The sequence below is a fragment of the Balaenoptera acutorostrata genome, chromosome 14 (genome assembly GCF_949987535.1).
Source record: "Balaenoptera acutorostrata chromosome 14, mBalAcu1.1, whole genome shotgun sequence".
NCBI classification, from domain to species: domain Eukaryota; kingdom Metazoa; phylum Chordata; class Mammalia; order Artiodactyla; family Balaenopteridae; genus Balaenoptera; species Balaenoptera acutorostrata.
The window spans coordinates 50,424,707-50,449,605 of NC_080077.1; the positions used below are offsets into that span (position 1 = coordinate 50,424,707).

Sequence of the window (24,899 nt, forward strand, 5' to 3'; positions counted from 1 at the left end):
GAAAAAGGAAAAAAAAATATATATCGTTGCTCACAAAGCCTACCGCTTCAATTTGGGATGATTTGTTGTCTATTAAGGTATTCCACAGATGCAGGGTACATCAAGTTGACTGTGGAGATTTAATCCGCTGCTCCTGAGGCTGCTGGGAGAGGTTTCCCTTTCTCTTCTTTGTTCACACAGCTCCCGGGTTTCAGCTTTGGATTTGGACCCGCCTCTGCGTGTAGGTCTGCTGAGGGCCTGTCCTTCGCTCAGACAGGACAGGGTTAAAGGAGCAGCTGCTTCGGGGGCTCTGGCTCACTCAGGCTGGGGGGAGGGAGGGGTACGGATGCGGGGCGAGCCTGCGGCGGCAGAGGCCGGCGTGACGTTGCACCAGCCTGAGGCGCGCCGTGCGTTCTCCCGGGGAAGTTGTCCCTGGATTACGGGACCATGGCAGTGGCGGGCTGCATAGGCTCCTGGGAGGGGAGGTGTGGAGAGTGACCTGTGCTCGCACACAGGCTTCTTGGTGGTGGCAGCAGCAGCCTTAGCGTCCCATGCCCGTCTCTGGGGTCCGTGCTGATAGCCGCGGCTCGCACCGGCTCTGGAGCTCCTTTAAGCGGCGCTCTTAATCCCCTCTCCTCGCGCACCAGGAAGCAAAGAGGTAAGAAAAAGTCTCTTGTCTCTTCAGCAGCTCTAGACTTTTCCCCCAGACTCCCTCCCAGCCAGCCGTGGCACACAAGCCCCCTTCAGGCTGTGTTCACGCCGCCAACCCCAGTCGTCTCCCTGGGATCCGACCGAAGCCCGAGCCTCAGCTCCCAGCCCCCGCCCGCCCCGGAGGGTGAGCAGAGAAGCCTCTCGGGCTGGTGAGTGCTGGTCGGCGCCGAGCCTCTGTGCGGGAACCTCTCCGCTTTGCCCTCCGCACCCCTGTGGCTGTGCTCTCCTCCGTGGCTCCGAAGTTTTCCCCCTCCGCCACCTGCAGTCTCTGCAGGTGAAGGGGCTTCCTAGTGTGTGGAAACCTTTCCTCCTTCTCAGCTCCCTCCCAGAGGGGCAGGTCCCGTCCCTATTCTTTTGTCTGTGTTTTTTCTTTTTTCTTTTGCCCTACCCAGGTACGTGAGGAGTTTCTTGCCTTTTGGGAGGTCTGAGGTCTTCTGCCAGAGTTCAGTAGGTGTTCTGTAGGAGTTGTTCCACATGTAGATGTATTTCTGATGTATTTGTGGGGAGGAAGGTGATCTCCACGTCTTACTCTTCCGCCATCTTGAAGGTCTCCTTTTAGCCATTATTGTGGTTTCTCTCTCCCTTTACTTGGATTGTCTTTAATGTCTTTCAATGAAGAATAATTTTCTCCATAAATCATGCACATTTCTTGTATTTATTTCTAGGTACATAGTTTTATTACAGTTAGAGATGTTAAGTTTCTAATATATTTTCTACTGTTTATTGTGGGCATAAAGGAGGGTGCTTGACTTTTCTATGTTGCTCCTATATCCAGCAACCTTGATAAAAAGTGTTTTTAACTCAAAAGGAAAAAAACCCCACTTTATTGGGAGAAAAATTGGGCTTTACAGCATAACAATTCACAAATATGTCATACAGGAAGCCAAACATACTTTGTTCCTCTAGCATTTCTTAGTATGCACAGCTTTCTGATTTTATACTTGAAGAACAGTGATGTTGTATATCTATAATAGTTGGAAGCTAGTCATACGTAGCACATCAAACCTGTCTCTGGTTGTAAACATTTCTAGGAGTACTTTACCACAGCATTGGAAAGCTCAGAAAACAACCCACGTACAAGTAGGTAAACTTCAGGCAGGTGACCTTGTTACCAGTTCTGTTTAACTGTGGACCATACATCAACTTGACCTCAACAGGCAATGAAGTGTGAGGGGCAGTGGAAGCACGTGGATTAAACAAACAAACAAACAAACAAAAAACCTGGCTATCGGCCTTCTCACTTGGGCAAATCAACCTCTCTTTACCTCAGTCTTCTCATTTGAAAATTCAGGATCATAATAAAATGTCGCTCACAGGACTGAAAAGATGAGATACTATATCTACATCATTTAATGCCACCCTGCACAGCCCAGATCCTGTACCATGCTGTTTCTCCATGCACTTTATACGATTCCACCATGCAGTCAAGGAGAGTGTGGTAGGCGTCCTGTCCAGCCTTGGTCCTGGCCAGTTGGCATTTGGAGCCCATCATGCTGTCCCTGTTCCAATTTGATTGTGTTCTACAACATATAATATGTTTCTCCCTTGAGGACTCTGCAATTTAGATTGTTCTGGTGATAGTTTTGGCCCATAATAGCTGCAGGGAACACTTACTGTGAAGCTAATGAAGCACAAACTTCAGACTCACTTCCCTCACTTGCACGGGCTCTTGAGAAAGACCTTAGCAATTGGTTTATTTGGTTATAAATCTTGGTAAATTTTGTAAAAAAAATTTGCAAAAGTAAGATCTATTCACTGCAATCAGTTAAGACCACTATCTCTTTCCACTCTTCCTTCTGTAAGATTTCCCCTCTGTCAGATGACATCAAAGTGGTCACAGACATTTTGTTCTTTCATGATTTTGTGTATGTATATATATATACACACACACACACACAAAAGAGGACTTAAACCTGTATAACTTCAGATCCCAAGAAAGCTGAATCTGTCCTCCTCCCTCCACCCCCCGAATCTCTGTTAATAGCTACGTTGTGAGGTATAAGTTCATATTAAAAATATACTCTCTGGGCTTCCCTTGTGGCGCAGTGGTTGAGAATCTGCCTGCCAATGCAGGGGACACGGGTTCGAGCCCTGGTCTGGGAAGATCCCACATGCCGCGGAGCAACTAGGCCCGTGAGCCACAACTACTGAGCCTGCGCGTCTGGAGCCTGTGCTCCACAACAAGAGAGGCCGCGACAGGGAGAGGCCCGCGCACCGCGATGAAGAGTGGCCCCCGCTCTCCGCAACTGGAGAAAGCCCTCGCACAGAAACGAAGACCGAACATAGCCAAAAATAAATAAATAAGTTAAAAAAAAAAAAATATATATATATATATACTCTCTGAACGTATTCAATTGAACAGTCAGTTCTGAGGGGCTGACCTGTCCCCTTTTGATCACTCTTATCAAATACTTACCACATCCTCAATACAAAGGGTTCATTCTGTAAAATGGCATTATGCAAAGGGGGTACATACATTCTTGTGGTGGTAAAGAGGAATATTTTCTTATTTAAGATTGTGAATTCTGACTATTGAAGCCAGTCTGTGGTATCTCCCCCCAAAAGAGTGTCTGGGAGTTGTGGGTGTTCATGTCTTATCTGAATTTGCCAAGAGTCAGGAATGGCTGCTCATTTTATCTCTGAAGCCCACACTGTACCAGTATATACTGACAGCTTCTTGTTCCCTAAGTAGCTTCATCTTCTTCATTCATTCCCTGCCTCTCCCTGTGCCTACCTACCCGATCAGGGACCAAACGTTAGAGATTTTCTTGGATGTACAGGTAAGTCTTTTTTTTTTTTTTAATATTTATTTATTTATTTGGCTGCGTAGGGTCTTAGTTGTGGCATGTGGGATCCTTTGTTGAGGTGTGCAGACTCCAGAGCACGCAGGCTCAGTCGTTGCGGTGCACGGGCTTAGTTGCCCCGCAGCATGTGGGATCTTAGCTCCCTGACCAGGGATCGAACCTGCATCCCCTGCATTGGAAGGTGGATTCTTAACCACTGGACCACCAGGGAAGTCCTTGTACACGTAAGTCTTAAAAGTCTTATTTTATAAGGAAGAAAGTATTCAATTATAGACTCTGCTCTACTTTTTGTCCCAAGTCAGAGCTAAGCCAATGTATCACAGACTCGAATCTCCCTGAACTCATCCCTCCCATGCTTCCCTGCCCCAATCTGCAGCCATACACTGCTGAATCCCTGATCCCATGAGCCTTGCTTCCTCAATAGCCTCTGAAGAGGCTATTCAAGTTCCATTGGCTTGAGGCACTTGATGTACTGGCAAACTAACACACCACCAAGGCTAACGTGTCTCGAGCCATTGATGCCCATGGAGAGCAGAGCAGGAGGGGCTGGTGGGCAGGGAGGACCCCAACACACTGCACAGGTGAGGCTCTGGGGACCTCCAGAGCCCAAAGTAAAAAGTTCCTGAAAAATTGTTGGAAAGGAGTGTGAAGCTGAGCTCGCCTGCAGTCTCAGGGAGATCTCATCAACTCCTGGACTTCAGCACCTTGGCAACCACAAGTCTGTTCTCTATGTCTGTGAGTCTATTTCTGTTTCTTAGATAAGTTCATTTGTGTCATATTTTAGATTCCACATATAAGTGGTATCATATGGTATTTGTCTTTCTTTTTCTGACTTACTTCCCTTAGTATGATAATCTGAGGACCATCCATGTTGCTGCAAATGGTGTTATTTCATTCTTTTTTATGGCTGAGTAATATTCCATTGTGTATATATACCACATCTTCTTTATCCATTCATCCGTCGATGGGCATTTAGGTTGCTTCCATGACCTGGCTATTGTAAATAGTGCTGCTATGAACATAGGGGTGCATGTATCTTTTCAAATTATAGTTTTGTCTGGATATATGCCCAGGAATGGGATTGCTGAATTATATGGTAATTCTATTTTTAGTTTTCTGAGGAACCTCCATACCATTCTCTATAGTGGCCGTACCAGTTTACATTCCCACCAACAGTGTAAGAGGGTTCTTCTTTTTCCACACCCTCTCCAGCATTTGTTATTTGTAGGAGGAATTTTACACATCTTAATTCAGCAGGTGCTCACAAAATTAGTTCATTTCCAACTTTCAAATGGGGAAACTGAAACTCAGAAGCAAGTGACTTGTTCAAAATAAAACAGACAGGTCTCCTGACACCAAAGTACATGCTTTGGTTAATACTTTGAGCCTTGGAATCTAACACTCAGATGAAGCTTTGCCACTTAAGAGACTTTGGGCCTGTCCTTAGTCTTTTGGAGCCTCAATTTGCTCATCTATAGAGTGGGAATAATAATAATAGTACCTACCTCATAGGGTGATTGTGTTACATGGTATCATGAATGTGTTTGGCACAGGGTTAATGTTAAATACATATTAGTTACAATATTATTATCATTATTCTGATACTTCAAACTGCTTCCCTATAAACAGACCCACTGACTGTAAAGTGTCTACCACACAATGGACACTCAGCAAATATTTGAATATGTGGGCTAAAGAATCATTTGCTTCTTATCCTAGATTAATTCCTGAATCATTTTTTCCAGCTGCAGTCAGGTCATCATCTTAGTGATCAACAACATTATTCTGCCCTCACCCAACCCCACTCCCACCCCCATCAGCTGACTCAGCAGAGCCAGGCGCCTACAGGAGAGGGATGCTAACTCGGGGCAGCCAAATGAGGAAAACGCGTCTGCTTCTGGATGGAACGTGCTGGAAGTTGGACAGGTTCACCCCTTATTTACCACGCTTACAAATCAGTTGGAGAAATCCCAGATTTGTGGCAAGACAGAGGGTTTGTAAACCAGAAAGAGAAGTGAGGGCTGCCAAGCATGGACCGGCTTCCAGGGGATCAGCAGAGCTGCAGCTCCACGGATGAGATGAGGTCAATTGCTCCTTTCTCCAGGGTAATGAGTGACAGACACAGAGGCGTGTGGGCCAATGGAGATTAAGATTAGAGGGAATGTCCTTAATAAATCCCCCAATGGGAAGCAGTTTTGCTTTTTCTGTCTCTCAGGGCACTAGTGCAACCACTCACTGGGAAAACAAGTATTGGTGCCAGAGCTTTCGGTGGGTTCCAAGCCTGCTTTTTTGGAGACAGGTACTTGAATGCTCCTGCTTTCCGCTCAGGGGTGGTTCTGGACCTACTCCACGAGTTTGGGGGGGTGGTGTCTAAGTGGGATCAGGTGACAGAGATTCACAGGTCACTGGACCAGAATGTACCCACTTTGCTGGGTCATTTTTCTCTTCCCTGGTAGCTGGATATTCTCAGCCACAGGTTACTTTCCCTTTCAACTTAATTTATTCGAGCTATTTTTAGAAAGTTGCTGGGAGGGGGAGGCCTTGTGAAATAGGAAAGCCGGTAAGGGGATAGGTGTCTGCTTTCTACCTCTAGGGGACACGCACAGGACTACGCTCCTCAAGCTTGCCCCCCATCTACTGGTCGGCTCCTTGCCCTGGACCCTTCCCTTCTCTTCCCTCTGCCCTGGCAATCCTGTTCCTTCTCAGCTAGCCAGCCCACTGGGGAGCAGTCAGATAAAATTATAGCTGAGGAAACTGTATACTGCTTGAGAAATGGAAATAACACACACTAAACCACTTTGGAAGACTTTACAATATCTCAGTGCTGAGACCTTCAGAGACAGAAGTGAGCACTGACTGCCTTTGCTGTACTCACAGTGGAGCGAACCACCCCACTCCCTCCTGAGAAAAGATGAATTTTACGTGCAGGTGGCCATGATTTATACCACGTGACCTGATGCCCTGGCTATTGCTGACTGGACAAGGAAGGGCACCTGTGCCAAGAGCAGATTTATAGGCTCTGTCAGCCCAACAAGCTGGACTGGGGCTAGAGCTTTGTTTAATAGGGATGGTGACGACCAGTTGGACTAATTACATTTTCTCTCTCTGGAGTTTCCACCTGAGACTTATTAGGGGAAGTTAGCTGGAACCAGAAGTGGAAAGATAAGCAGGGAAGCATGGGGGGACATGCGAGCTGACTGTGGAGAGGGCTCAGTGGACTCCTGGTGCTCAGAGGTGAGGCGGTGGGAGAGTGTTGAACCCTCATCAACCCTCTGGTTTCCACCCTGGGTGCCAGTCTCAGGATGCCCAGCCCAGGCCCCTGGATGTCTGTCTCCTGCATTTCCATATGGACTCTCAGAAGAAGCCCCCTTTACAAGACAACCTCAGTGCATCTCTGTTATTTACCACCCACAGGATCTAATAAAGAATTCACCTGGCCTGGTTTACAGATGAGGGAGTGGAGGCAAGGAGACCATGGGTAGCTCCCCAGGTTATGGAATCAGAACTCGAGTCCACGAAGGAATCCAGGCTCCTTACCTGGAAAGCCTGCTCTCAGAGGGTGGGGTTTCAGGACAGGGGTGTTTGTGGGGAATGGAGGGTCGGGGCATGGGTGGGAGGAGTTGGTTTCCAGTTAGAGTGAAGAGCAGGAGAGATGTTGAGTTCCGTTGTTCAGACTCTGTGTCACATTGTTATAATTAAAAAGCTGTTTATAAACAGTAACAGCTGAGTTCTAAATTGCCCCTGGGTCTGGCTCGTGCCCTCTCAGTGGCTGCTCCTTGGGAGGTTTCTGGGAGAAGATGCAGCAGCTCTGCTGCTCTTGTCCACCTCGCTTATCTCACCAACCTTCCCTAGGCCGTGTCCACAGGGAACATGGTTTAGGAATGAGTAGAAATCCACCCCCAAGGGCAGACTTACTCAGCTGTCCTTTGTTCTAAAGGCAACTCCAGGCAGGTTTGGGACTAATGTCTAAACTCCATGGAGACTTTGTTGTCCTTACCCTGACATTGAATGGAAAGAGGGCTTACAGGGAGCTCTCTTTATCCCATGAGAAATGCCGGCAAGAAAGGTCGTATTTGGAGAGGCCGTGGACCTAAGGAAAGAACCTTCAGGGCCAAGCTTTGTACTGGATGGAATAACTCTTGAAACAAGGTTTGTAGCTCACACCGTGCCTCCTCACAGGCCCATGGATACAGTACGGATTGCAGCTGTGGGAGCTGGTGTGGTGGGGCTCTCCACCGCTGTGTGCATTTCCAAACTGGTCCCGCGATGCTCCATTACAGTCATTTCAGACCAGTTCACTCCCGAGACCACGAGTGATGTGGCAGCCGGAATGCTTATTCCTCCTGTTTATCCAGGTGAGAAAGAGATTTTTGCTCCTCTGTCAGATATAACGGACGTTAGATAGAATGGCGTTGGTGGAATTCTGTTGACAAAGACAGCTGGATGTTCACGTAAGTGTAATGTGCACTTTTGACATCTTGTTGGTTCATCTGTTAGGCAAGGCTCAGTTATGCAGCAAGACAGAAAGAACCTTCAAATCTTAGCAGCTTAAAAAGCAAAGGTTTATTTCTTGCTCATACTGTATGTTGATTGAGCTTCAGCAAGGGTTCTGTTCATCACTCAGGGGTCTAAGCTGATGAAGCAGCCAGAGCCTTGAATGTGGTCAGTACCTGTAGCTGGGGGATTGAGAGCTCTGAGGGGTCTTACCGTAGCAATTAAAGGTTCATGGCCAGGAAGCAACATTCATCACTTCTGGTGACAGCTCATTGGCTAGTGCTAGTCACATGCTCCCACCCTTCAGAAGGAGGCCAGGAAGTGCAATTCTGTAAGGCTCCCAGAAGGTAGACAGCCAGAGTATTTGGTAAACAGCACCAGTGGCTACCACAGTTGGTAACTGGTAACTCGAAGTCTTTCCACTGATACCAGTAGTGACCATCAAGTCAGAAAATACTTGTAATGGGACTAACATTATCCTCACTTCTAAGCCAGTTTAAAAACAATCAGTCAATATGTATTCAGGACTAAAAATGCATTGATTTTTTAAAATAATTAATTAATTTGTTTATTTATTTATTTTTGGCTGTGCTGGGTCTTTGTTGCTGCGCGCGTGCTTTCTCCAGTTGCGACCAGTGGGGGCCACTCTTCGTTGCATTCTGCAGGCTTCTCACTGTGGTGGCTTCTCTTGTTACGGAGCACAGGCTTCAGGCACCCAGGCTTCAGTAATTGTGGCACGTGGGCTCAGTAGTTGTGGGTCGAGGGCTCTAGAGCACAGGCTCAGTAGTTGTGGCGCATGGGCTTAGTTGCTCCGTGGCATGTGGGATCTTCCCAGACCAGGGCTTGAACCTGTGTCGCCTGCATTGGCAGGCGGATTCTTAACCACTGCACCACCAGGGAAGTCCCAATGCATTGATTTTTAAAAACACTTTCATGCATCCTTTCCATTCTGTATTCTTCATACGAAATGGGAAGAGGAGGAAATAGCATTAAATAGGAAACAAAATCACTTTGCAGCTAATGAAGTTTATACTCACTGTCTTCACTTCCTCATTTCCACTCTCCTTTCTCCCCTTTAATTTTAGTTTTTATTTTTGTATCAAAGTTATACATGGACATAGTTTAAGCAGTCAAATGATTATAAGTTATTACAAAAAAACAGCAATCTGGACTTTGAAAATTGCCCTGCCCATTTAATCTGGAAACTCATGTCTCCAGTTCAAGATACAATCTCTGAGTTACCCAACTGCCGATTCCTCCCTCCTGCCGTCTCTACCTTTCTGTCCGGAATTGCTGTTTTGCTGGGCTTTCTGGACGAGTCCTCCCATTGGCTCAATTTTTTCCCCTTCCTATTTCTATCTTTTTCTCTTTCTATTTTACTTGCTGGGAGATTTTCTCAATTTTTTCTTTTTGCCTTGCTGTTGGATTTATTATTTCTACCGTAGCATTTTTAATATTCCAAAGATCTTTTTTATTCTCTGAATTTCCCTTTGTTATACTATTTGTGTTCTATGGTTGCAATATCTTATCTTTCTGAAGACACTAGTAATAGTTTTAAAAGTTTTTTCTCCCTGCATAATTTCTGTTGTCTCCAAGTTGTGTTTTTTTAATTTGATGTGCTCATTTTTCATGTTACAGGTTTTCCTTGGCCATGTGGTCATCGTTACCTGTCTGTTGACCTTTAAGAGCAGGATCGTAAACAGCTGATGGGAGTTTCTGGGTCCTTGCATAGGGCGTGTTGCCTTGAGGCTCACTGGAGTGAGATGGGAGTGCTGTTTGGTTGGAGAACCTCTGATGTCATTATATTTAAGTCTTTCTTCTTGGGCAAGTCATGTTCCCCAGAGAAGAGGCTTCCAGTCCCCTGGCTGGGGTGGGTGAAGGCCTGGCTGGCAGCATTCTAGAAGGAGGGGGAGAAGAGGTCTGGGGTCTTAGCATGTGGTTTGCACATGTTTTCTTAATGCTCTTGTTTTTACTAAGGATCCCTGCCTTTGCCTGCACTTGGTGTTTCCTAGTCCAGAGACACCCCCTGCTTCACCTAACAGAGGATAAACCCATATTCTGCCAGGGTGGGGAGGGCAGTGGCCTCACTATTGCAGTCCAGGAACTTGGCTTTGTCAGCACCCGTGATGCTAGTGTACGTCTTGGGAGCTGCCTTGCCGGAAACAAGCACAGGAGCCTGGTGTTTTTGCAGAATGCTAGTTCACACTGGACACCTTTCTTGTGACCAGAGTCCTTGTGTCCATCTCCTAGGCATCCCCTTGTATGCATCAGGCCCAGGTGAATGGTGAGAAGGCTGCCTGATAGTCATGGAATCATATTCAAAAAAGGAGGCACACCTGAGAGTTCATTCAGGTCACTGAGGCCCAGCTCACCCTTTGGCTGGGTGACTGGGGCCCCTGGATCAGGGTCTTTCTCTCTGGCGCTGCTAGATAGACTTTGGTTTTCTCTCTGGGCTTCTTTCAGACCAGCCCCAGTGATGAAAATCTTCTGTGCCCATAAATGTCAATATCATATGGGGACCATACTGTCCCATAGGTTTGTTGTGAGGATTAAATGAGTTAACACATGTAAAGCATTTAGAACAGTGCCTGGACATAATAAGTGCTATGTCAGCACTTGCTATTGTTATTACCGCTACTCTGGCTACGTTTTCTTTTACCAGCACTTGAACGTGAATTAGGTCCCAGGCTTGCTTTACCCACTGTTGAACTGGAATTGTCTATTCTTTTGGGGTGACTTTTGCAGTGTGTGAATAGCAGTCACTATTTTGTTTTTTAAGGTTTGAAGTGGGAACAGGGGTGTGCATTTCAATACAGCCTCGTACACTGCCTTAGATTGTTGGGGTATAATCCATATGAGGTCTAATTTAGTTCTTTGCAGTTTATTATTTATTTCCTCCTTATTTGTAAACCAGTAGGCCCAGTCTGCAGTTTTGGGAGTGTTGAGTTCACACGGGCATATGTTTAAAGACAACAGCACAGATCCACTACTTAAGAAATATTTACTGGCTCCTGAACAAGTGAATTGCTTTAAAACCTGCTACTGAAATGCCCTCATTCACCTGGAAGCAGGATGCCTCCAGGGGTTTTTCATCTCTACCGTGAGCTCTAGGGACATCTCTCCAAGAAAAGCTGACCCAGTATGCTCTCTGCTCAGTTCCCCCATCTCCTCTGTGTCTCCCCCTATAGCAGCCCCTCAGGATTACTGTTCCCCAGTCCCTGGCCTGACCCTGGACTCTCTCTCATGACCTTCCCACAGGGATCAGACGGCCAAATAGTTCATCCACAGTTGGATATGTCAGTGCTTCTGTGCCATGCTTGCTCTCTGTGCCTACACTGGACACTATTATTTTGGGGCTTGAACCCTGACCCGTATTTTCTCCCTGGCAGGCCTGGAACCCTTCCAGAGCTACGTCCAGGTCCAATCTCTTGTACACAGGCAGGGATGCCTGGGGGATAGGGGGCACTGGTCCACAGGACTCTGACAGAGAGGTGGTGCCTGGTGTGGTCCCTGCATACCCCTGGTGACCCCAGGAATGCTACTCCAAGCTGGTCTATGATTCCATGGAATGGAGGGGGATGGAGGTAATGGCAGCCTTGGATGGGGCTGTAGGGAGCTCAGTTCCACAACGCAGGCCTTGTTTCCTTGTATCAGAAGGGTGAGCAACCTTGGCTTCCCACTGATGTTCAGTCTGTTCTTCGACCTGGTTGACCTGGGCCCCACAGATCTCCCCTTATCTCCTGCCATGTTTTCAGCCCTCAGGAAAGAGGCCCTGGGTTCTTTCTCCTATCATCTCGACTGTGTGGCCAGCTGGATGCCTCAGCCAGATCGGCTAACTTGGCTCAGATTGGTTATGGACCTTTCAAGGACCTCTGGAATATGCCTAGTGCCAAAGGCCAATACGCCCTTTCCAGCTGGCCCATATGTTAGATTTTTCCCTCATTGGTTGATTTCCCCTCTGTTGATTAATAATTTTATGAACCGACCCTGACAGGAAGTGTCAACATTCAAAACTCTGGTGGCTGACAGATCCTCCACCACAATGTGGTACTTTATCTAAATGTTCCTCCCTGCCTCTTTAGTTTTTCGCAGTTTGTAGGAAGGAGCTTCTCTGAAGATAGTCATTGTCATTATTTTCCTTTCTGTTCTGTTTTGCTTTTCTCCACCATCACAGACACACCCATTCACAAGCAGAAGCAGTGGTTTAAAGAGACCTTTGATCACCTGTTTGCAATTGCCAATTCTGCAGAAGCTGAAGATGCTGGTGTTCTCCTGGTGTCTGGGTAAGAGAGGAAACCTGAAGTTATTTTAGAATTTAGAATGATCTTAACAGACTTTAGAGTTCAACAGAAAATATTACTGAGTACCTGCTATGAGCAGAGTGCTGAACTAGATGTAGGAGGATTTAGAAGAACATTTTAGGCTTTACTCCAAAGAACTCAAGAGAGACAAGTTATAGCATTAGACTTTTAAACAATAAACAACCATTATAGTTTCTCATCACAAATGCTATTTTGAGTTTCCTCAGGGAATATGCAGTGATTTACAAATATGGCTAAAAAAAACATATAGCAGGTAAACACTGAGTTTGGGCTATATGGGGCTGATGGGGCTGATGGAAAGCAAACAGGTGTGATTGATATGGGAATGGGTGCAGAGCCCCAAGGCACAGGCTCATCTTTCTTATTTGGTGTCCGTGGATAGTGAAGTGTTCCAAAAAAGCAAATTTTATAGGTCACTAAAGTTACCTTTTAAAGTGCCATTTGGGAAAAAAGTATTTCTGAAATGGTTAGCAAGCTTCATTTGATTTTTCACATCCAATTTCAGAAGAAATGCAAAATTAAATAAAAGAGTTTAAAATATTAAACATTTCTAACACAAACTGGCACTTAAAATATGACAATACCTTTCTATATCTTCTCAAACAGAAATCACTAACCATGCTATCACTTCGAATTTACACATGCATTGTCTGTGTTATTCTATGTGATAACACAACTGTGCCCTACAGCCTTCTGAAGAACAGAGGGATGTCTGCCTTTTACTAAGTTCTCAAAACCACTGCATCTTTTGTGCTGTTTAAAAAAAAAATTGTCCTGTCTCCTCCTTTGAGTTCAGGCTGTCTGCTGACATTTTCTGCTGGTGAACGTACCTGCATCAGGCAGATTTCTACCCTATTCCTCTTCTTGCTCTCCCTCACCATCACAAACACCAAACGATATTGATATCACTAATTTCTCAAAGTCCCTACCCAAAGGAGCAACTTTACTTCTCTACCTTCTGAAGATGGATTGAAACTGTAACTGTCTCCAGAGCCAGTTGATAAGCCACATAGAAACATCGTTGTCATTGATTTATGGTCACACTTTGTTTTTGTCCAAACCCAACACGACCCAGTCTAATTCACAAACATCAGCTCTCAGTAATTTTTGGAAACAGCTGTGTCCAAGATTCAAATGTCCTTTTAAGAGCAAGACTTTGCCACTATTGAGGATATTAAAAGGAATGTACTCTAAGCCATTCTAAAAAAGAGTTACTTATTTTCCTCATATGAATGATTTTTATCCCACTTGCTTCCAAAAAGTATTTGAATCAGTCAAGTGAAGGTAAGGGCGCAAATGTTCTATGCACCTTGGCATAAGTATAAACTTTATTCATCTATTTATTCCTTCAAAACAATTTACTCAGCATTCACCAGTATCAGGTACTCTTCTAGGAATTAGGGAAATAGAAATGAGCAACTTAGTACATATTGCTTGGCATATAGTAGATGCTCAATAAATATGTGTTGAGTGACTTTTTAGGAAAGACAGACATGGTCTTGCCCTCATGTAGCTTATGTTCTGTAGGGAATGTCCTAAATCTAATGAGTTACATATGAGACATGAGTCACCAAGGGAAGAGTACAGGGTGCTATGGAAGCATTTATCTGGAGAATAAACTTGCTCTGGTAAGTTATGAGAAGCCACTCAGAAAAAAAGTGATGTTTCAGTGGAGACCATCCACATGAGTATAGGTTAGTCTGCTGACCCTGTAGAGGTGAAGGGGACAGAGATAGGGTCCAGGGCAGAGGAGGCAGCATTCAGGTAGAAGCAATAGTACATGCATAGACCTGAATCTAGGGTGACTCTGGTGTGTTGGAGGGACTGAAAAACGTCTAGGGTAATGGAAAGCCATTGAGGGATTTACACAGTGAAGTAACTGATCATATTTGCATTTCAAAAACATTCTGTCTGCAGTGTGGAGAACAGATTTGTGGAAAGAGAGATGATGGTGGGATAGATTAGGTGTTGATAGTGGGCATAGAGAACAGATGAATTTGAGAAATGCTTATGAGGCGCTTAGATGGGACTTGATAATTGATGGCATGTAGGGAGTGAGAGAGGAGAGAAGGTCAAGGATGATTCTCTGGTTTCTGGAGTTAGCACCTGGGTGGATGGGGAAAGAGCAGCGGGCATGGGGTAAGTGTCTGAGACATGGGGGTAGACTTATCTGGTAGGGAGTAGGCAACATGGGTCTGGATCTGGTTTTGGAGCTCAGGAGAGAGAAGAGGGGTAGAGATGTAGTCTTCTGAGTGTTTGGCCTATAGTATGATGGTGAAGACAGGGAAGAGGGAGATCTAGCCCAGGGAGAGTGTGCAGAATGAGACAGCAAGAGGACCTGTTGTAGAGACCTGCAGCAAACAACATTTATACCTTCCACAGGAACCGTATAGAATGAATTACTTAGAGATATAAATTCCAGTACGTTAATTACCATAGCATTAGCAACCATGTATAGCACTCAAATGATTTCCCTTGCTACTTTAGAGCAGCCATGCTTTACAACATTTATTCCTATTGATGTAAAGAGCCCGATACTTAAAAATCCAAACATATGCCTAGCAGCTATTGATAGCACAGTTATAGGCTTCTTGTTAACAACTAATATCTTTCTAGCCTCATCAGCCCCAGCCTTGACTGAACGATAACAGGGCTTCTCCTGACAACTCCTGGCTTCTCTTATCAAGAACTTAACGTGATGATCTACAACTTAACTCATAATTCGCAGCCCTGTCTCCTGCACCACCACCGTCGCTTGTTCTAACTTAGATATTTTGTTCAGAATTGAGGCCAACCTTTAAACTTTTGATGGTTTGCTTACACTTTATGTAAAGCATTATGCAAAACAGAAAAATCTTTCCTCAAAAATGCATCATCATAAGTAAATAAAGAAAATCTGGGCAAGAGCTTTTTAGAAAAAGAGAGTTAAATTCAATCTTTAAAAGACACACAACTTTTTAAATGTCTTATACCAAGGCCTCCCTCCCCCCTCCCCCCGCCATGAACATTTTAAATTTAGCTACTGAGTTATCTGAACCTGAGAGAATTGAAGAATAATGTCTTTCTCTGTATGGGTATAAGAAGTGTGTTTTTTTTTTTTTTTTTTAAATTTGCTCCTGGACATTTCTTTTTTTTTTTTTTTTTTTTTTTTCGCATTAGGGTTAGGGTACTTATAGCTACTTCATTTTTATTTATTTTTTATTTTTTTTTTATTTATTTTTGGCTGTGTTAGGTCTTCAGTTCGTGCGAGGGCTTTCTCCAGTTGCGGCAAGTGGGGGCCACTCTTCATCGCGGTACGGGGACCGCTCCTCATCGCGGTGCGCGGGCCTTTCACTATCGCGGCCCCTCCCGTTGCGGGGCACAGGCTCCAGACGCTCAGGCTCAGCAGTTGTGGCTCACGGGCCCAGCCGCTCCGTGGCATGTGGGATCTTCCCAGACCAGGGCTCGAACCCGTGTCCCCTGCACTAGCAGGCAGATTCTCAACCACTGCGCCACCAGGGAAGCCCAAGAAGTGTGTTTTTAAAATGCTTTAGAGAATGTAACATGGAGTTCACTAGAAATTTCATAGAACTTCAGGAAATTTTTCCACTTAATGTGTTTGAGTTGGCAGATATTTCGGAGCATTCCTACTGAGGAAGTGCCATTCTGGGCTGATGTGGTGCTGGGATTTCGAAAGATGACTGAGGATGAGCTGAAGAAATTCCCCCAACATGTGTTCGGTCAGGCTTTTACGACGCTCAAATGTGAAGGCCCTGCCTACCTCCCGTGGTTGGAGAAAAGGTCAGTTGAAGTGGCTCTTTGCTGCTTCCTTTGTCTGTCACACCCATAAATAACTTCACAGCTTCTCTGTGGTTCCTCACAGCTCTTGTGCACTGTGTCTTGCTGTTCATTAAAGGCTAGGGCTTTGTACAACATTCTGAAGACACTGTGTCACAAGGAGTGAGTCACACCCAAGTTAGTAACACATCCATCTTCTGCTTCACTGTGCACGTTGATGCACGATTTGGTCCCTCTCTCCCCACCAGTAAGACCCCCCTCGTTGAAACAGTATCTTACTTTGCTCATCCATAAAGTGAGATGTTTGGAGAATATGCTTCCAGCTGTAAAATGATATGATTTATTCTAGTTCTTTCGAGAACTAGGCTTATTATAAGTTATTTTTGAAATTTTTTCTCATTAGTGAAAAAGAAAATAACCCCATTATTTTATTTTGTTATGAGCAAGAACTTTAAAAGTGAGGGCTTATCTAAATTAGGTAATTGCTTCCTTACCAAGTTCAGCCCCAAATTCCATGAACTTGCATTTTGGCTTGGTTTTCAGGACTTTCTGTTTCCAGTTGGTTAGGAAACACATCAAGGGTATTTTTATTTAAGACACATCAATAAATCTCTCTTTAGTTTCATCTTGAAATTGCAAGCATGTTGAGGGTTGTGAAACTTTGGCCCTTTCAATCCCCAAGTCTGTATATTTGGTAGATGAATAGGAACAATGCAAATTATTCTGTAAAAGTTGGAAAAGTGACTTCAGGTAAGCAGTGGCAACAATGGCTTGGTCCCAGATGTAGGAGATAGGATAATTAACTGGAATAATTAATTAATTCCACAATTCTTTGTTGAACTTCTATGTATACCTAGCACTGTGCTAGAAGCTAGTCAAAAATGAAGGATAAAATATCAATTTTCTTAAGGAATTCATAGTCTATTGGGGGTGATGGTGTATATATGTGTGTGCACATTGATATACATGTTAATTAACAATTACAGTAACACATGTGATGAGGGTTAAATACAAATTTATGAAGGTGGATTGGGAGTGTGGAGGAAGGAGCCTAAGTCTGTTAGGCACATGCTGGGAGCACCATGATATATTTTTGTATCTTTATAAGTGCTCTTTTCACTTTTATCTCTTAGCAATTTATATGGGACTTTCTTCTTCTTAAAGTTCCAGTTTCATAAAACCTACACTTTTGTGCCTTGTCCCTGGCCCATAAACCCCTGCTTGTATGCTAAATTTAAACCACTGTATATCAGCTGATAAATGAACATTTGAGCCATCGTGTGATGGAGTTACCCATCCGCCAGCATTCCAATTTCAGGGCATCACCATCTTTTCTGAGTGGCAAGGTTGTGTGGTGTTGCATTTTTGTCTTTATATTATAAAAATGCCTGGAAAAAGAACATGGGAATTGCTAATGCTATTGATACGTAGTTGAGGTATCATATAGCTTAATAAAATTCAGATAAGGGGAAATTATTAGGCAAGCCATAAGTGGCAGAGCTTTGCTGTAAATATATGCATATTTATTTTGGGCCACCCTCAGCCAGTTTCACACGAGAACATATATTACCTGAACAATTTGTTCAAGTATCACCTTCTAGAAAACAGGCCCCTTATTTCCATAATAACCTTATTTTCGAGCCTAATCTCTAACTGTGGGATGAAGGCCTGGGAAAAATCTTGATCCCCTCTCATTAGTTGGAAGCCTGCTGTCAGCGTTTTACTTTACTTAAAATAACCCTGAGCGAGTGGTGCTTTGTGCCAGTGGGAGCCACCTCCTGACTGCAACACCATCGGGCCTGATGACCAGCCAGCTGGAGTCGTGCCTTGGAGCATGCTGCTTCCTGTCTGTTTTTAGGTGACAGAGTCAAGGAGAAGAGGTCTGAGGGGCTGCTCTTGTCCCCATAGAGTCCTGGGGAGGACTTTTTAGGTCCATTTGTTTGATATACATGTCCACCATGACAGTGGGTGGGGACACGAGTGCCTCAGACAGACAGTACACACACTACACACAGTCTGTTGCAGGGAAGCCACGAGGAGACCCTCGTCCTAGCTGTCCCACCCCCGCCCCGCCTCCTGCTTTGGTACCCCCTAGGTCCCTGATACTTCATGCTTCCTCTTAACCCCCCAATGAGGGGCCTCCTCTCTGTAAGATTAGTCATCCCCCCTTCCCTCAGGCCCTGGCATCTGACCAGAAGGCCAATGTGGAGGAGGAAGAGGGTCACCCGTTCCCTTTACTCCTGAGGAAGGCTTTGTAGGGCTGGGACTCCTTTAAGCCCAAGGCAACCCTCTCAGGGCAAGGACTTCAGGCCAGGTGGGAGGCCAGGCAGCACGGTGGTGAGAGCGTGGGACCCCTGGGGCTCCTTCTGTAGGCTGCCACCCACTTTCCACCACGGGATGACCCAGCTGGGGAGCCGTACAATCCCTGCTTGTTCCTCACACCCAGGGTCTGTTATGTTGCCTCCTACGCCCCTTCTACACAATGTGAGTGTTCAGCCTGCAGCGTTCTGACTCAAAAACAGGCATTTCACTCAGCAAGCCACACAACAATGCCTTCAATTTAAGCTCTGTCCTTCTGAAATAATATTAATTTCCAGGAAAGAAAAAAAAAGTTTTTAACCACAAATTAGATCATTAGCATTTTTCAAAGAACAGAAGGAATCATCCCCTTCTCAAAAAAAAAAAACAAAGTATATCCAATAATACCCAGAACAGACAAATAAACAAAAACCCCTGAGGGTTAATCAGCCATGCAGATCATGTTTTATATCTTTGGCCAGTGGAGTTATATTCTGCTGCTTTGTACTTGCCCTTCCAGGAAATGAATCACAGAGGCAATAAGTCAACTGAGCCCGTCTCTTCACCAGGCATCCTACCTAAATAAATCATCCCGGCTGGAGCAGGATGGTCCTGCCCTGGGAGACATTCAGAGAGCGGGGTGCCCCGTTTCGGTGCTGGGGGCCCTGTAACGTTGGTGCATTGCCTTCTTTCCAGCAGGCCACGCCTTATTCTGTGGCCCTGATAAGGGCCCTGCACTGAGCACAGCACTAACCACACTGAGCTTCTCTCCCTGCACTTTCCTTCCCACTCATCTAATGAGTCCTCTCTGTTACTTTCCCTGCAGAGTCCCAGACTCTTGTCTCCTATAGCTTCTGTTCTCCTACTTGGCCTGACTCACAGCAGTGCCTATGCCACTCCCTCGGCAGTTGGACAGAAATATGGATTGTACATCAGGCATGTGACAAGTCATCCCTGCCTAACAAATGTCCAACTTGCAAAGGTCCCTTCCTGTGCACAGCAGACCCCTGCTCCCCCATGCCCAACACACCCTGTGCCCGCCAGAGCACAGCCTTCCTTTTCCAGGCCCCTAGAGAGTTCCTCCTACTCGCAGCATTGGCCCCTGGCCCTTAACCAGAGGAGCCATGGGCAAAAGTTGGCCTTAGACACAGGTCTAATATGAACGCCCCACTTTCTCCCTGGTTATGCAAGGATGAGGCAGGAGGGCATCAGCCAGGAAAGTGGAAAATGACGGTGTTTATTTATTTTTTTATAAATTTATTTATTTATTTATTTTTGGTTGTGTTGGGTCTTCGTTGCTGCACCTGGGCTTCCTCTAGTTGTGGCGAGCGGGGGCTACTCTTCGTTGTGGTGCATAGGCTTCTCACTGCGGTGGTTTCTCTTGCTGCGGAGCATGGGCTCTAGGCACACAGGCTTCAGTAGTTGTGGCACGCAGGCTCAGTAGTTGTGGCTAGCGGGCTGTAGAGTGCAGGCTCAGTAGTTGTGGTGCATGGGCTTAGCTGCTCCGCGGCATGTGGGATCTTCCTGGACCAGGGCTCGAACCCGTGTTCCCTGCATTGGCAGGCGGATTCTTAACCACTGAGCCACCAGGGAAGTCCTGTTTTTTCTGATGATGGCAAGAAGGTTAGTAGGGAATAGATGGAGGCTGGCTGTGATGCAATGGCCTTGGGGGCTTCCACTGGGGCTCCAATTGCTGCCCTAAGACAGTGGAAGAGGGGAACCCCACCTGCTGGACTGACTAAGGGTGCACGGCTGCTCCCCTCCGGACCACTCTGCCCATAGAAACCCCAGGCCTCATCCACACCTCCTCCCCAAAGGGAACAGAAGCTGCTCCGTGACTGGACGGGGCTTAGACCGATTAATAAAAGTTCATGCAGTGGACAAGGCAGAGATGGATCTTCTGAGAAGTGGGAAATAGAATGCAGTTTATTTTATTAGAACATGCATTGCAGCAGAATGAGTGAGCAGTATGGTCATCAGATGAGGTTAAAATTATCAGGTTAAAATTATATGGCAAGAGAGACAGAGAGAGAGAGAGACAGAGAGAGAGAGAGAGAGAGATTTAGTTGCTTTGTAAGCCTAAAATGCATTTTAAAAATTCTATCTATGATAAGATATTTTAAGTATAGCTACATTAAGTGTCACTAGGAATAAACAGTGGATTTTCCCGCTGAATCTATATGCATAGCATTATTTGCCAACTGAGATTTTCAGTTAGTTTTCTTTTTTTTCTCCTTTTCTTCAGACAAATGGACTAAAAATTGTTAATTTTCTGATTGCTGTTAATAAAGTACCCTGCTTCAGGTTTGAAGCAAGGATGCCAATGTGGTGCTACTCTCTATCTTTTAGGGTTCTCTAGAGGAACAGAACCAATAGAAAAATATATATATATATAAAGAGATTTAATATAAGGAATTGGTTCACACAATTATGGAGGCTGGCACGTCCTAGGATCTGCAGGGTGAGCTGGCAAGCTGGAGACCTAGGAGACCCAAGGCTGTAATTCCAGTCTGAAGGCTGGCAAACTTCAGACCCAGGAAGAGCCAATGTTTTAGTCTGAGTCTGAAGACAGGAAAAAGCTGATATCCCAGTCTGAAGGCAGTCTGGCAGGAGGAAGGTCAGCCTTTTTGTTCTATTCAGGCCTTCAGCCAGTTGGATGAGACCCACGTGAAGGAGGGCAATCTAGTTTACTCAGTCTACCAACTTAAGTGTTCATTGCATCCAAAAATACCCTCACAGAAACACCCAGAAGAATGTTTGGCTAAATATCTGGGTACCCCGTGGCCCAGTCAAGCCAAAACCTGGAGTTAATCATCATATACCCAAACCAGGATTTCATATTGTCTTCAGTATTGGCCAACACTCATGTCAAGTCCACTAGGTATTGGGCATTGAGCTGGGTCATAGGTGTAGTGAGAAGCATAAGACATAGTCTCTCCCCTTGAGAAATTTATACTTTATTGATATCAGTCCCCTAGAATTTGTTGTGCTCACGTCTTGTGAAGCACTGTCATGCCCATTATTTCACTTGAACTTGAACTTCACAGCCATCTCTGAAGCAGGCAAGGGAGGTGTCATCCCCATAACACAGATGAGGAAACTGAGGGTCAGACATGAGAGGTGAGTTGGCCAAGACCTCAAAGCTAAGCTAATGTGAGGCAACTGGGACCTAAACCCATGCTTTCCAATTCTACATCACCTCTCATTTGGAACTTACTTCATTCTGCCAAGTATTTACACTCTGTCTCCCAACTCCTTTGTCAATCTTGAGGAAGGGCACTTTGCCTTTAAGCAGTACCTTGCACACAGGCATTCAACCTGCATCCTGGTGTAGAGAGCTGCCAATAGTCTTTTTCTCATATTACGTCTCCTATATTCTACAAGTGACCTATGAATAAGATGATAGGACCTGGAGTTATTGTTTAATAGGTACATAGTTTCATTTTGCAAGACGAAAAAGTTCTGGAGTTGGAATGATGATGGTGGTTGCACAACAATGTGAATGTATTAAACTTAATGCCATTGAACTGTACACTTAAAAATGGTCAAAATGGTGAATTTTGTGTTATGCGTATTTTACTACTATTAAAAAATAAGATTACAGAACTTGGATAAACCATTTCTTTTCATTCTTGATGTACTTGATCCAAAAAATCATTAGCAACCACAACTGTTATTTAGTCCATCAGCTGCAAATATTTTGTGTTCCTCTTATGCTAGCATCCCTGTGGTAGACGTAAGGAGGAGTGCATGTGAGCCCTGTCCCAACCATATGGTTAGGGAGAACAGAGTAATACACAGGAACATGCAAGAGTTAATTAACAATATGAGACAGAACGTCCAAGGCAGTAAATTTAAGTGCTAAATAAACAGCATGAACAAAAAGTGCTTGGGGTTTTTAAAATACCAGGTTAACCTGGTATTTATTTAGCATCTAGAATGATATAGGAACTCCATTAAACATAAAAAGGATGAAGCATGTAGTTTGCTTTGAGTTTTTGAAATAGCTATTTATTTAGTTAGGTTCACCTTCAGGAATCCCTGGTTTCCAAGGATGTGAGGCAGTCAGCTAGAATTGGGCCTGCTTGGGCCCTGGAAGCTCTGGAGGTATTTGCTCATTCGACGGTCTCCTCAGTTTTGTTCCCGAGTTCCTGTCCATCACTTCTGTAAGGGGTTGAGCAGGAAACTGCTATGGCTCACTTCACGGTCTCTCGTTCTCCCCAGGCTAAAAGGAAGCGGGGGCCTGATACTCACCCGACGAGTAGAAGACCTGTGGGAGCTTCACCCGTCCTTCGACATTGTGGTCAACTGTTCAGGCCTTGGAAGCAGGCAGCTTGCAGGAGACCCGAAGATTTTCCCAGTGAGGGGTCAAGTGCTCAAAGTGCAGGCTCCCTGGGTGAAGCATTTTATCCGAGATGGGAGTGGGCTGACATACATTTACCCTGGTATATCCAACGTAACCCTGGGTGGAACTAGGCAAAAAGGAGACTGGAATCTGTCCCCAGATGCAGAAATTAGCAAAGGGATTCTTTCCCGATGCTGTGCCCTCGAGCCCTCTCTCCATGGAGCCTGTGACATAAGGGAGAAGGTGGGCTTGAGGCCCACCAGGCCAGGTGTGCGGCTGGAGAAAGAGCTCTTAGCCCAGGGCAGCCGGAGGCTGCCTGTGGTCCATCACTACGGCCACGGTAGTGGGGGCATAGCCATGCACTGGGGCACTGCCCTGGAGGCCGCCAGGCTGGTGAGCGAGTGTGCCCAAGCCCTCAGGACCCCTGCTCCCAAATCAAAGCTGTAGGCATGAAATGACAGCAAATGGCCCCAGAAACTATTAATCAAAATATAATTTAAGTACCAGAAGAGATTCAAATAACTTTTCCATTGAATGAAAGCTTAATTGGACATGGCTTTGCTTTCAAAATTAGAAATGATGCAATATGTATCAGTAGACTTAAGATTAGTACTAATCTAACTTAGTACTAGACTTAAGTCTAGTACTAATGACATAGGGCATAAAGCTCTATTTTTATTAAAAAATACTTGCTATAAAGTAAGATTTCTTTAAGATCTTGTGTCCAAGGATCTATGCCAATTCACATGGTTGCAGGGATTTTTTTTGGCTCATAAATCCACAGGAGGAGATAATGTATGGAAAACACTTGACTCACTGTCGGTTGCAGAGCTGCCCATGATGCTCATAGGTTGCAGTCAAGTGAACACTATAATCCTTTAAAATTACACAGTGATATACAATTCAGGCTTGTTCCATGTAGTGGAAGACAGAGCATGATTCCTGCTAGTGCTAGTGGCAACCTCTACTTCCTCTCAGCTGGTACTGATGGTAGAAGATAGGGATGATGTTGCCTACAGATGTGGCATCAACTCAGTTGCGGTCTGGGGTCAATCACCTAAGGGGTGTACTTTCCACTACCACAAATGATTGAGAGCTGGTTTGTTGGATGGTTGACTTTGCCTAAGCATCTTTGAAGATTGAATAGTATGTGCAGCCAAAGGGCTAATTTGCTAATTAAAATGGAACAATCACTCTGAATAAAATATAAGCAAAGAGTTTTCTGCAAGTTGTTAAAAGGTACTGGGGAGGAGTGGAAATGTATCTCATGATAAAATGAGTTTGGGAATTGCTGAATTAATTAAACTGGATTCTTGACTTGGTCTTTAATCTGTTCATGTGTATTGTGAATACTTAGGAGGGTTTTTGGCTGAGTGAATGGTAAAGGAGATGCTATTCATTGAGGTAAGGAAGCTTGGGAGAAATATATGTAATTATTTTTTAATGAGAATAGTCTGTTTTATTTGACATTTTCTAACACTGGAGAATTTCTAAGTTTGAATATTTCTAATTTAAATATAGGCCTAAATAGTAGGCCTTAATAAGATGTAATGTGTATGGTGTTTATGTTATAGTTATCGGGACTTCCCTGGTGGTTCAGTGGTTAAGACTCCACGCTTCCACTGCAGGGGGTGCAGGTTCGATCCCTGGTTGGGGAACTAAGATCCCGCATGCCTTGTGGTGTGGCAAAAAAAAAAAAAAAGTTACAGTTATCATTGAAAAGGTGAATGAAAATATATACATGAGGGTCAAAAAAATATATATGTATAATTCTAATTTTAATTTTTGGGGGATATGGCTTATGTTTAGTGATAATAAGTTCTATTTTAGACATCCTGGGGGGAGATGTGGAACTGGCAAAGAGGATGGGAAAGAGAAAGCCCCCAGCACAGCTCCATTCTTGCTGTTTTGTTCGTTGAGCTTTTGCATATGATTTTTTTTTAACCTCTTCATTGGAGTATAATTGTTTTACAATGGTGTGTTAGTTTCTGCTTTATAACAAAGTGAATCAGCTATACATATACATGTGTCCCCATATCTCTTCCCTCTTGCGTCTCCCTCCCACTGTCCCTATTGCATATGATTTTGTTTGCAGAGAATGTTGTGCTGGAAGAAAGATGGAAAGAGCGAGCGTGCATGCCAGTGTACTCAAGGATCTTAATCATCCCT

At 44.8% G+C, this 24,899-nt stretch overlaps 1 protein-coding gene across 6 annotated transcripts; it reads left to right on the forward strand.

Annotated features, from left to right (window-relative positions):
* The first annotated feature begins 385 nt into the window (after positions 1 to 385).
* DDO (D-aspartate oxidase) lies at positions 386 to 24,053 on the forward strand. 6 transcript variants are annotated; one of them, XM_007190687.3, is made up of 6 exons: positions 3,957 to 4,229; positions 5,240 to 5,577; positions 7,674 to 7,849; positions 12,163 to 12,271; positions 15,914 to 16,090; positions 22,610 to 24,053. In XM_007190687.3, the coding sequence occupies exons 2-6, from the start codon at positions 5,525 to 5,527 to the stop codon at positions 23,175 to 23,177; spliced, it is 1,083 nt and encodes a 360-aa protein (XP_007190749.1). In that variant the 5' UTR covers positions 3,957 to 4,229; positions 5,240 to 5,524; the 3' UTR covers positions 23,178 to 24,053. The 6 variants fall into 6 exon arrangements, with proteins under 6 accessions (XP_007190751.1, XP_028024517.1, XP_007190749.1 ...); XM_007190689.2 differs by lacking the exons at positions 3,957 to 4,229; positions 5,240 to 5,577 and adding an exon at positions 386 to 637; XM_007190690.3 differs by lacking the exons at positions 3,957 to 4,229; positions 5,240 to 5,577 and adding an exon at positions 5,689 to 5,793.
* The last annotated feature ends 846 nt before the right edge of the window (positions 24,054 to 24,899 follow it).